Source organism: Nicotiana tomentosiformis, chromosome 11 (genome assembly GCF_000390325.3).
Source record: "Nicotiana tomentosiformis chromosome 11, ASM39032v3, whole genome shotgun sequence".
NCBI classification, from domain to species: domain Eukaryota; kingdom Viridiplantae; phylum Streptophyta; class Magnoliopsida; order Solanales; family Solanaceae; genus Nicotiana; species Nicotiana tomentosiformis.
In genome coordinates this window covers 51,292,494-51,304,388 of record NC_090822.1, presented here as the reverse complement: position 1 = coordinate 51,304,388, position 11,895 = coordinate 51,292,494, and the positions used below count along the sequence as shown (strand labels likewise).

Here is an 11,895-nt window from a genome sequence, read left to right as displayed (position 1 = left end):
CTGGGTGACCTAGAAATTCCTAGGAAGGATCCGTTTTCAGATACTGGCGGGCCAAGTTCGAGCCCGAAGGTGATCAATCAGTTCCCCGCCCCGAGCGCAGATCCCGATCGTAAGAGATCGATTATTCTTACCGTCCTGGAGGATGCCCGAGTTCTTTCTGCTCCCATGGGAGTAGCAAGCTACCTTCGATGCCTGATGACCTAGGAGGACCAGGCAAAAATGAATGAGGTGAACGTGTCGTGCCTTTTCAACAAGGCGCAACAGGCGCTAAAACAGGTAAGGCATCATTACGTTCCTTTGAACTTTACTTAGGTTTTGATATCCCTCACGTCTTTCACCTTTTTGCAGGCCTCGATACTTCATCATGAGATTTTCCTTTGGTACCGGGTCGAGGTCAATCAGCTCGAGCTCGAGGTCAGGGAGCTAGCCCAAAAAAAGGATACGTACAAGCTCCTCAGCGAGCAACAAGAAGGGGTCATTAAGGACCTTCAGGATGAGCTTGATAGGGATCAAAAAGAAGCATCGGTCCTACAGCGGGAGCACACCGACTTAGTCGAAAAGCTTGAACCAATGAGGTCCCAGTTGGAGACAACCTCTGCCGATATCGAGGAGATGGTGGCCCAATACAAGGTCGATATTGAGGAAGCGAAGGCCCGCCTGAAGACCAATGCCGAATATGTGAGGCGGCTGTCTCGAAGGGAGACCCTCGAAGAGATTCATGCTCGTGGTTTCGACTTGTCTGTCAAAATCGAGGAGGCGAAAAAACTTGAGGTTGTAGCTGAACATGAAGGCGATGAGGGCTCTGAGGGTTCAAAAGAATCTGAAGGCCCCAATGGCTCCGGTGACAAATCGGTCTCCAATGAAGATCAAGCATGAATGCCTCAGGATTTTTTAGTTTTTGTGAACATTCTTTTGTTCATTTTGAGGCCGTTTTCGTTGGGCCTATGTAAAGATATTCTGGAATATATAACATTTCCCCCTTTGGCAATTTCAACTATTTTAGTATCTTTTCACGATTTCTATTCTTGCAAATATTTCTGATGCCTTAACATAGAATCTAATGTAGTTATAAGTCGTTTGTTTTTTGGAGGTCCAAATAGAACCTGACCTTGATGCAATATTTTATTTGCTCGAAGCGACCGGAAGTTTCCTAAGAATGCTTAAGTGTTCTGAGATGATGCTTTTGCCGAGGGTAACATTTTGGCAGGTTTTGAATTCTTATTGAAGGCCTTATGTTTTGATTACGGCCTTCTGACATCTCTGAGCCTTTTTTTACCATGGCCATAGCCTTTTGGGTTTAGGCACTACCTGATAGGTTTTGTGCCTTCGAAATTTGATAGCCCGGGATTCCCGAACTTATTCCGGACGACAATTACGAGCAGAGATAGCCCTTGTGATCGATAGTCCTCGAATAGGGATAGCCCTTAGGCTCGGACAAGGGTGGCCCCTGGGCTCAAGAGTCCCCAAATAGGGATAGCCCTTAGGCTCGGGCAGGGGTAGCCCTTGGGCTAGATAGTCCCCGAATAGGGATAGCCCTTAGACTCGGGCAGGGATAGTCCTTGAGCTCGATATTCCCCGAATATAGATGGCCCTTAGGCTCGATGCTTTGAAAGGCAAAAATATGTAATAGCAAAGTGGGAACTTTCTTTCATTTTTGTGTGTAAAGTACATGATCGAAAGCGAGTAAAAGCTTGTATTATGGCTACGGTGGCCTATACGAGCACAGTTCATTTGACCATTTGGCCCTTACAATAAATCCTAACAACCGGGCCTAAGCTGTTTAAGTACAAAGTTCCCTTCTTTCCTTGCTAAGAAGTCTAATCCGAGAGTGATGGCCCCCAGTATTTGAGGTCGATCTTTGAGAGGGCTCGGATACTGTTGATGTGACCATTGACTCCGATTTAAAACTGGTATTTGAATGTAAGATAGCACGATCCACTGTTTCCTCATTAAAAATTTTGTCGAAAAACCCATTTCGTACAAAACCGGTTCAAGGAAAAAAGAGTGCAACGCGTACTTTCAGACCTTATCTTCATACTTTCCCTTGGCCATTTCCTGCAAGTGTTAGTCTGATTCATAATATTATAAAAAGGTAAACGAAAATGTACCTTAGCAATAGTACTGCCTTAAGTGTGTCACATTCCAGTTGTTTGGTAGTTGTGCACAGTTTCCTGCTTCGAGTTTGTTTGATCCCTTGTCGGTAATTCCGATGACTCGAAATGGTCCTTCTCAATTTGGTCCCAGCTTTCTATCGTTCGGGTTCAGGGTATGCAGCGTTACTTTCCTTAGCACTAATCCCCGATTTTGAAGTGTTGGAGGTTGGCTCTTCGGTTGTAATATCTTTCTATCCGCTGCTTCCGGGAGGCCAACAAGACTAGGGCGGCCTCTCGCCTTTCATCTAACAGTTCTAGGCTCGTACTCATGGCCTCACCGTTTGATTCTTCGGTTGCATATCGGAACCTAAGGCTTGGTTCCCCCACTTTGATTGGTATCAATGCTTCGTCACCGTATATCAACAAAAATGAGGTTGCTCCGGTGCTGGCCTTCGAAGTTGTACGATAAGCCCACAAGACTTCGAGCAGAATTTCCTTCCACTTTTCTTTGGCATCGGTCAGCCTTTTCTTTTAGTTTTGAAGTATGGTCTTGTTTGTAGATTCTGCTTCCGTTTCCGCTAGGGTGATAGAGGGTGGATAGAATCGTGTTGATCTTATGGTCTTTGAAAAACTTGCTTACCTTGCTGCTGATGAATTGCTTCCCATTATCACACACGATCGGCCAGTATCCCGAACCGGCATATTATATGGTCCCAAATAAAATCAATGACTTCTTTTTCTCGGACTTTCTCGGATGCTTGAGCTTCGACCCATTTAGAAAAATAGTCAGTCATAAACAATATGAATTGAGCCTTACCAGGTGCCCACGGCAGGGGGGTGATGATGTCCATTCCCCACTTCATGAACAGTCATGGGGATAAGACCGAATTTAGTAACTCTTCGGGTTGATGGATCATCGGTGTATGTCTCTGACAGCCATCGCATCTTCGTATGAAGTCATTTGCATCTTTCTCCATATCGATCCAGTAGTAGCCGGTCCTGATTATCTTTTTTTCCCCCGAGTGGTTTCTGCAGGTGCCCTCGTAAACTTCTTTCAAGATGTATTCGGTATCTCCCGGCCCCAAGAATATGGCGAGCGGGCCATCGAACGTTCTTCTTTACAAAGTACCTTCGGACAGGCTAAACCTGGCCGCCTTCGTGCGTAGAGCTCTTGATTCTTTAGTGTCCGAGGGTAACTTCCTAGTCTTGAAGTAGTCTATGTACTTGTTTCTCCAATCCCAAGTTAAACTTAATAAATTTATTTCGGTGTGGCCTTCTTCCACTATCGATTTCATGAGCTGCACGACCGTTTCTGAGTTAAAGTTCTCATCATCAACTGATGACCCCCAAGTTAGCCAGAGCATCGGTCTCGCATTTAGCTTCGACCACCTCAATCCCAAGACCTTTATCCAATTCGAGACCTGCAATCACAACCTCATACTCGGCCTCGTTGTCAGTCAATTTTATAGTTCGAATAGATTGCTTGATTATGTTTCCCGTAGGTGGCTTCAACACGATGCCGAGTCCAGACCCCTTTGCGTTCAAAGCACCGTCTGTAAGGAAGGTCCAGATTACCGAGGAAGTCCTTGAGGTTAACAAAAATTCATTTTTAACTTCGGGTATCAAGGCTGGCATAAAGTTGGCCACGAAGTTTGCCAAAATTTGTGATTTGACGGAGGTTCGGGGTTGATATTCGATATCGTATCGGCTAATTTCGATGGCCCATTTGACCAATCAACCCGAGAGCTTAGATTTATGCATAATGTTCCTTAGCGGGTAAGAGGTTATGACACATATAGGGTAGCATTGAAAGTATGGTTTCAACTTTCTAGAGGCGCTTAGCAAAGAGAGTGCCAATTTTTCCAGGTGAGGATACCTTGTTTTGGCCTCACCTAGAGTTCTACTAACGTAATAAATAGGAAATTGTGTTCCTCTTCCCGGACAAGGATTCCACTTATCGCCACTTCGGATAATGCCAAATAAAGGTACAATTGGTCATACGCCTTCGGAGTATGGAGTAGGGGCAGATTCAAAAGGTACCATTTGAGTTCTCCCAAGGGTTGCTGGCACTCCGGGGTCCAAGAGAATTTGTTCTTCTTTCTTAACAGTGAGAAGAATCGATGCCTTTTGTCCAAAGACCTCGATTTGAACCGGCCTAATGCGGCTATACGCCCGGTTAGCCTCTGTACGACCTTAACACTATCCACCACGGTGATGTCTTCTATGGATTTAATTTTATCCGGATTAATCTCGATCCCCCTGTTGGATACGATGAACCCGAGGAATTTTCTGGATCCGACCCCAAATGCGCATTTTTCCAGGTTGAGCTTCATATTGTATCTTCTTAATATGTTGAAGGTTTTCTGCAAATATTTCAACTAGCATGTCGTCAATATAAACCTCTATTGATTTTCCTATTTGTTCTTCGAACATCCAATTTACTAGGCATTGATAAGTGGCATCGGCGTGTTGAACGGCATTACGTTATAATAATAGGCACCGAATTTAGTGATAAAGGAAGTTTTTTCTTGATCACCCGGGTCTATCCGGATTTGGCTGTACCCGGAGTAGGCATCGAAAAAACTGAGTATCTCGTGCCTGGCCATCGCATCGATCATGCGATTGATGTTATGCAAAGGAAAAGAGTCCTTAGGACACGCCTTGTTCAAGTCTTTGTAATCTACGCACATTCTTAACTTATTCCCCTTCTTAGATACTACCACTACGTTAGCTAACCCATCCGGGTACTTAACTTCTCGAATGGAACCTATTTTAAGGAGTTTGGATACCTCGTCTTTGATGAATACATGCTTGACTTCGGACTAAGACCTCCTCTTCTGTTTAACCGGGTGAAACTCCGGATCCAAGCTCAACTTATGAGTGGTTATTTCAGGCGGGATTCTTGTCATATCAAGATGGGACCAGGCAAAACAATCTGTGTTAGCTATAAGGAATTCATTGAGTTTTTTCCTGAGCTCCGGAGTTAACCTCGTGCCCAGGTATACCTTCCGATCGGGCAGTTGTTCGATCAATATGACTTGCTCCAGTTCCTCGACCGTTGATTTTGTGGCATCAGAATCATCAGGAGCGATGAACGACCTAGGGATTCCGTAGTCATCATCCTCGACTGCTTCTTGCTCTACGGTTCAGTCGGTGCTGGTATCAGTGATTGCTATTTAGTTACTTCTTTCCTAACCAGCTCCATGTTATTTGATGTCGAGAGTGCAGACATCGGGATCACCTCGTCGACCACGAACATTTCTTTTATGGCATGCTGCTCTCCGTAAATCGTCTTGGTCCCTCCCGGTGTGGGGAACTTCAGCGCCTGGTGTAATGTCGAAAGCACCACCATCATGTTGCGAATCCATGGCCTTCCAAAGGGCATTATATCTCATATCCCTTTCGATCACATAGAACTTCGTTTCATGAATGGTCTATGCGGTGTTCACCGGTAGAGTTATCTCCCTTTTAGTAGTTTCGCATGCCATGTTAGGTCTTGTAGACCCAACTGCTCTATGACCCTCGATCTGATGATCTTGGCCGAGCTACCTGGATTGATCAACACACGTTTATCTCGAGATTTTTTCATAAGTACAAATACTACCAGTGCGTCATTATGTGTTGCATGATGCCTTCGGCGTCCTCGTCATTGAATGAAATGGTCCCCTCCGGGATATAATCTCGGGTTCATTTTTCCCTTGTGATGGACACTTTGGTGCGCTTTAACATTGGTCCCTGGGGGACGTCAACTCCACCAATGATCATGTTGATGACGTACTGAGGTTCCTCTTGCTCGGTCTATTTGTAGGATTCCCCATTCCTGAAGTGATTTTTGGCTCGATCACTCAGAAACTCCCGGAGATGCCCGTTAATGAATAACCGGGCCACTTCTTCTCTCAACTATCGGCAGCCCTCAGTTCTATGGCCGTGAGTGCCATGGTACTTACATATCAAGTTAGGGACTCTCTAGGTAGGGTCGGACTGTAATGGTCTAGGCCATTTGGTATCTTTGATACGCCCGACGGCAGATACGATGTTGGTAGCATCGACACTGAAGTTGTATTATGATAACCTCGATTCCTCCCTGGACCCGAGTGGCCTATCGAAACCATTTTTTCTCATGAGTCATCGACTATTGTGGCTTCGATCGTCTCTTTTCTCGTTTTTCGTAGGATTATGCCCAGATCCGTTACCACTTCGGTCTCCGTTATAAGGTTGATATCGATCCTTGTTCGGTCTTGGCTCATGATCGATGACTCTATTAGACATGTCGTTAGTTCTGACGGGATAAACGGACCCGGAGGGGGCCCCGAGCTGATCGTCCTTGACTCTAATTTTTGACTGGTACCTGTTATGGACATCGGCCCAAGTTACCACCGGGTATTCTATCAAATTCTATTTCAATTGCTGTGAAGCCAAGGAGCTTTGGGGGTTGAGCCCTTGGGTGAACGCCTGAACGGCCCAATCATCCGCGACCAGAGGCAGATCCATTAGTTCCATTTGAAACCTCGACACGAATTCCCTGAGCATCTCGTTATCTCTTTGTTTTACTTTGAAAAGGTCTGATTTTCTGGTCTCGACCTTGATGGCCCAAGCGTGCACTTTTACAAAGGCATCTGCAAGCATAGCAAACGAGTCAATAAAATTAAGGGGTAAGTTGTTATACCATATCATTGCTCCCTTTGATAGGGTTTCTCCAAACTTTTTCAGCAAAACCAACTCGATTTTGTCATCTTCTAAGTCATTCCCCTTAATAGAACACGTGTAGGAGGTCACGTTTTGATCCGTGGTTCCATTATACTTTGGAATTTCGGGCATACGGAACTTCTTCGGGATTGGCTTCGGTGCTGCGCTCGAGGGGGGAGGCTTTTGGACAAATTTCTTGGAGTCTAGGCCTTTCAATATCGGGGGCGCTCTTGGGATTTGATCAACTCTGGAGTTATAGGTCTCCACCTTTTTGTCATTGGCCTAAATTTTCTTTTCCCCCGATTCCAGCCGCTTTGTCAATTCCTCGAGCATCTTAATGATTTCGAGGTTGGTTCCGGGATGAGCTTCACCCGGCCTCTCTGAGGCTTGCTCATTCCTTCAGATATTTTCCCGGGATTGTTCGGGTTTAATTCTACCGGGGACACGGCTTTGGTTTTGTAGTTGTTTTATCGCCGCTTGTTAAGCTTGTAACATTTTGAAGATCACCCGTAGATTAATTTCGTCTTCTTTACCTTCGGGAACAGCTAGTCGTTGGTCGAGCTCCCCCACAAACGCTGTTCTCAGGGTCGGTCTGCAGTTGGCGTTGATGTCCACATGCGAATTGGCATCGATCGGGTCTGTGACTGGTGTTCCATTGGGATCAGCGGGTGGCACCTCGTTGCTCAGTGCTATATTGTTGTTGTTGCCATGATGGACAGTCTCAATATCAACGTTGAAGTAAGCAGACTGAGAGTTCGACATCCTTAGGTAGATCTGAAATTAAAATCTTAAAGAACAAGTGTAAAGTATAGTGTGTTATGGAAAATTAATTTAAACTACCACTATTATCCTTAGCCCCACGGTGGGCGCCAAACTATATACCCTTAAAAATGGATAACAATTGAGTTTATACGCGGTTTTAAGAATACGTAGATTAATTCGATACTAGTGATTAATGACATTAGATAAGTAATTAAAAGATAGAATAAATAACCAAACCAATGATGATACTGAACCCTGGCTCGGTTAAAGGCTTAACAAGAGGCTCGCCTTCGGTTCCGGACCAGTGCTTATGAAGAACTTATAAACCAAAATAAGAACTTTCAAATAGCGAGAGAAAAATAGATGTATATTGCCTTGGTATGCATGTTACAATGTGTCTAATGAATAGTCAGCTTCCCCTTTATGTAGTAGGGGAGTTTTACTTTAAGTACAATTCTAAAAAGGGTAAAAATCTTTCTTCTCGCTAATCACTAATCTACCGCTGATACGGGCCGAGATTCACGTCGTGACATCCGGTTGGACACGGATATCACGACCCTTTGTTGATCATGTACGGCTGTTTGGCAATGCTTTCCGAGGTTACGTTATTCGAATAAGGTCCGGGGGCATGATCCCGATGGCTCTGGGGACAGGCATTTTGTTCGAGCTTCGATACGGGCGGCTCCCGACTTCTGTCTTGACTACGCGCAATTATGTCCTCTCTTTGTTCGCCCTACTGGGAAATTGGGATGCTCCTTACCTCCGGGTTTACCCGTATACAAAAGTAAATCATCTGAAAAGAATGACTTTGTGTCCAAAAAGTCTCGAGTTCGAAATTTTTGAAAACCTAGATGTGGTTAGATGACCCTAGTTTCTCTGCAGAAGCAAGAGGGCACATATTTTGTGAGACATTATGATTTATCTGCATAAGGTAGAAGACAGAGTTATAAGGAGACTCCATCGAAATATTCACCATTTTTGTTTCAAAATGAGTTGATAACAGTACCACTGAAGTGGATTCAAGTTAAACTTTTTAAAATTATTAGTAGATGAATAACATAACTGATGTAAGTCCCAAGTGCAACAAATTAACAAGATCTGTATAATGATGACTTGGAGGTTCATGTGCCTCTTCAGCAACATAATAGTCTACATCATTACCATAGAATTTTGGTCTAGATTGCAGGTGATTTTAAGAGTATTTAACAACATGATTCATTGTCATAACAAACGTGAGAGTGTACTCCTTCGTTACAGGCCAGTAAAATGCACGGTGTTTTCTTCCACTTTTCTAAATACGCTTGTATATGGTAAAAACCGGTTAGTCCTTCGTACGAACTGGTCGAAATGGTAATACACTGGATCGAAGATCGGGTTGAAATCCGAAGTCAGGTCATCAAGCTTGGAGCCCCAGGGACCGACCAATGTCGAGCCCGATATTATTATCGAGCTCGAATTCAAATCGAACTATGATGAAGTTACCGAGCTTACAAGGCAGAGACCGAATCAACACAAGGCCCCGAATAAGAATCGAGAGCTCGAGTCGATATTGAGCTCGGGATAATATTGAGCTCATAGACAAGAGTCGTTGCAACCGCACTAGGAGAGAGAATCTTGGCAGGAAATGTGGAAAAGTTGTTTTATCATGGGTCTCCCACTATGTATTTTTAATTGTATCTAAAGTAGGATCCCTCCACTATAAAGGGGTTGGTTATAATTTCTGTAAAGACAAGTTTTTTGGCATACATTGTAACTTAAACACCATACACTCCTATATTGAAGAGTTATCCTTTTTAGCTTCATAAATTGATTCATCTTACTTAATCTATAAATCATCTTCTTCCCAACTTTGCTTATTTTTCATTCTCTACAGTTAACACTCGATATTTCTATTCATTCTTACGATTTGTGTCAAGTCATACCACATACCCTTGGAACTATGTACAAATTTAACTCTATCCGTTTTTCGGGTAAACAGTTTGACGCCCACCGTGGGGCTAAGGATAACAGTAGTTATTTGATACGAATCTGCAAAAACGCACCGTTTTGCACTTATTTCCGGAAGTGTATTTGATTTCGGATTAGCAACGACCAACTATCAATTAAATGGCTTTACCTATCGACAACAAAGCTGCTATTCAAGATGAGAACAACAACTTGACACCCAGTACCGAAAGGCCGCTTGTCAACGCTATTGGAGCTCGAATCGGAGTGCCGATAGACATTAATTTGCATGTGGCCATTGAGGCGAACCTACATTCTGAACCTGAAAATAGCATTCATGGTGGCGCTCGATCTGTAGCTCGAGATACCCAGCTTGCGTATGATTTCCGTATGTTGCAAGCTCAACAGGCAGCAATAGTTCAGTTGGAAAGTCAAACCCAAATACCAAGCAGGCCGGAGCCTAGTCAACCCCGAGAAATCTCCCATACAACAGAACCAGCTATGGTGAGATCAAATGAGCGGGAGTCGAGGACTAATCCCGAAATTGCTAAGATGTCAGAAGAACTGATCAAACGAATAGAATCGGGAGAAATGAGGATCGAAGCAAATGACAAAAAGGTGAAAACGTATAACTCCAGGGTTGATCAGATCCCGAGGGCACCACCGATATTGAAGGGCTTAGATTCCAAAGAAATTCCGCATGCCCGAGATTCCTAAATATAACGGAACTACCGATCCCAACGAACATGTCACCTCATACACATGTGCCATCAAAGGGAACGACCTAGAGGATGATGAGATCGAATCCGTATTATTGAAGAAATTCGGTGAAACCCTGTCAAAGGGAGCAATGATATGGTATCATAATTTACCATCTAATTCTATCGATTCTTTTGCTATGCTTGCAGACTCCTTCGTAAAAGTGCACGCCAGGGCCATAAAAGTTGAGACCAGGAAGTCGGACCTGTTCAAGGTAAGACAAAAGGATAACGAGATGCTAAGGGAGTTCGTATCTCACTTTCAAATGGAACGAATGGATCTGCCCCCAGTCACAGACGATTGGGCTGTTCAGGCTTTCACTCAAGGTTTGAATGAACAAAGTTTGACGGCGTCACGGCGGTTGAAGCATAACCTGATCGAGTACCCAGCTATTACTTGGGCCGACGTGCATAATCGATACCAATCGAAAATTAGAGTCGAAGACGATCAGTTGGGGTCTGAACTCGCTGCTCGAAGGGACTGATACTGACCGTATAGTGGAAGCCACAGAATTAATGAATCAAGATCTAACCTCGGATAAAACAACAAAAGAAGTGATCGAGGTCAAGGATCCCAGGGGCTAATGAACAGAAATGGGTTCGACGGGCCTACCGGATCTAATGAAGCACCACGGTTATCGGAGTATAACTTCAGCATTGATGCATCCGCCATCGTGTCGGCTATCAGCCGCATCAAAGACACTAAATGGCCTCGACCCATGCAGACCGATCCTTCCCAGAGGAATCCCAATCAAATGTACGAATATCATGGCACCCATGGCCACAAAACGGAATATTAACAGGCAACTAAGAGAGGAGGTAGCCCGGTTATTCAATAAAGGGCACCTTCGAGAATTTTTAAGCGATAGGGCCAATAACCTTTTCAATAACAAGGATTTCGGCAAACAAAACGAACAAAAAGAAACACAGCACATCATCCACATGATCATCGGTGGCGTCTATACCCCTCAAGGGCCGGTGCTTAAACGTACTAGGACATCGGTTATGAGAGAGAAACGACCTCGAACTCAGGATTACGCACGTATAGGAACTTTGTCCTTTAATGATGAAGATGCAGAAGGAGTCATGCAACCTCGTTATTAGATCAAAGATTGTAGAACAGGTTGGTCTACAGGAGCAGGTCGTACCGGCAACCCTGGTTCTAAACGGGTTCAATATGGCATGTGAAACCACCAAAGGCGAGATAATTCTGCCGATAAATGTGGCCGGGACCATCCAGGAAACGAATTTCCACGTAATCGAAGGCGACATGAGGTACAACGCCCTTTTTGGAAGGCCATGGATCCACAACATAAGAGTTGTACCTTCGACCCTACACCAGGTTCTTAAATTCCCAACATCGAAGGGAGTCAAAACAATGTACGGAGAACAACCGGCCACGAGAGAAATATTTGCCGTCGAAAAAGCAATTTTGATATCCTCACATTCGTCAACAAAGGGGTCAAACTCAAAAGGGGAACGAGATGCCAAATAGCAATCACAGACGTCAGCTTCAACCCAACCAGAAATTCAGAAGATCGATGAAGATGATGATCAAAGGATCCCTCGATCCTTCATGGTTCCTGATGATTCCGACGCTACCCAATCAATAGTTGAAGAGTTGGAGCAAGTCATACTAATCGAGCATTTTC

General features: G+C 44.3%; 1 protein-coding gene across 1 annotated transcript; it reads left to right on the top strand.

The window, feature by feature from the left end:
• The first annotated feature begins 219 nt into the window (after positions 1–219).
• On the top strand, positions 220–876 carry LOC138901436 (uncharacterized). The gene is made up of 2 exons (XM_070189198.1): positions 220–276; positions 349–876. The coding sequence occupies exons 1-2, from the start codon at positions 220–222 to the stop codon at positions 874–876; spliced, it is 585 nt and encodes a 194-aa protein (XP_070045299.1).
• The last annotated feature ends 11,019 nt before the right edge of the window (positions 877–11,895 follow it).

What these genes read in the sequence shown, in the direction of transcription:
- LOC138901436 (XM_070189198.1), top strand. Translation starts at nt 220, where the DNA reads ATGAATGAGGTGAACGTGTCGTGCCTTTTCAACAAGGCGCAACAGGCG. An exon ending in CGCAACAGGCGCTAAAACAG is followed by an intron (nt 277 to 348) that starts GTAAGGCATCAT and finishes ACCTTTTTGCAG; the next exon opens with GCCTCGATACTTCATCATGA.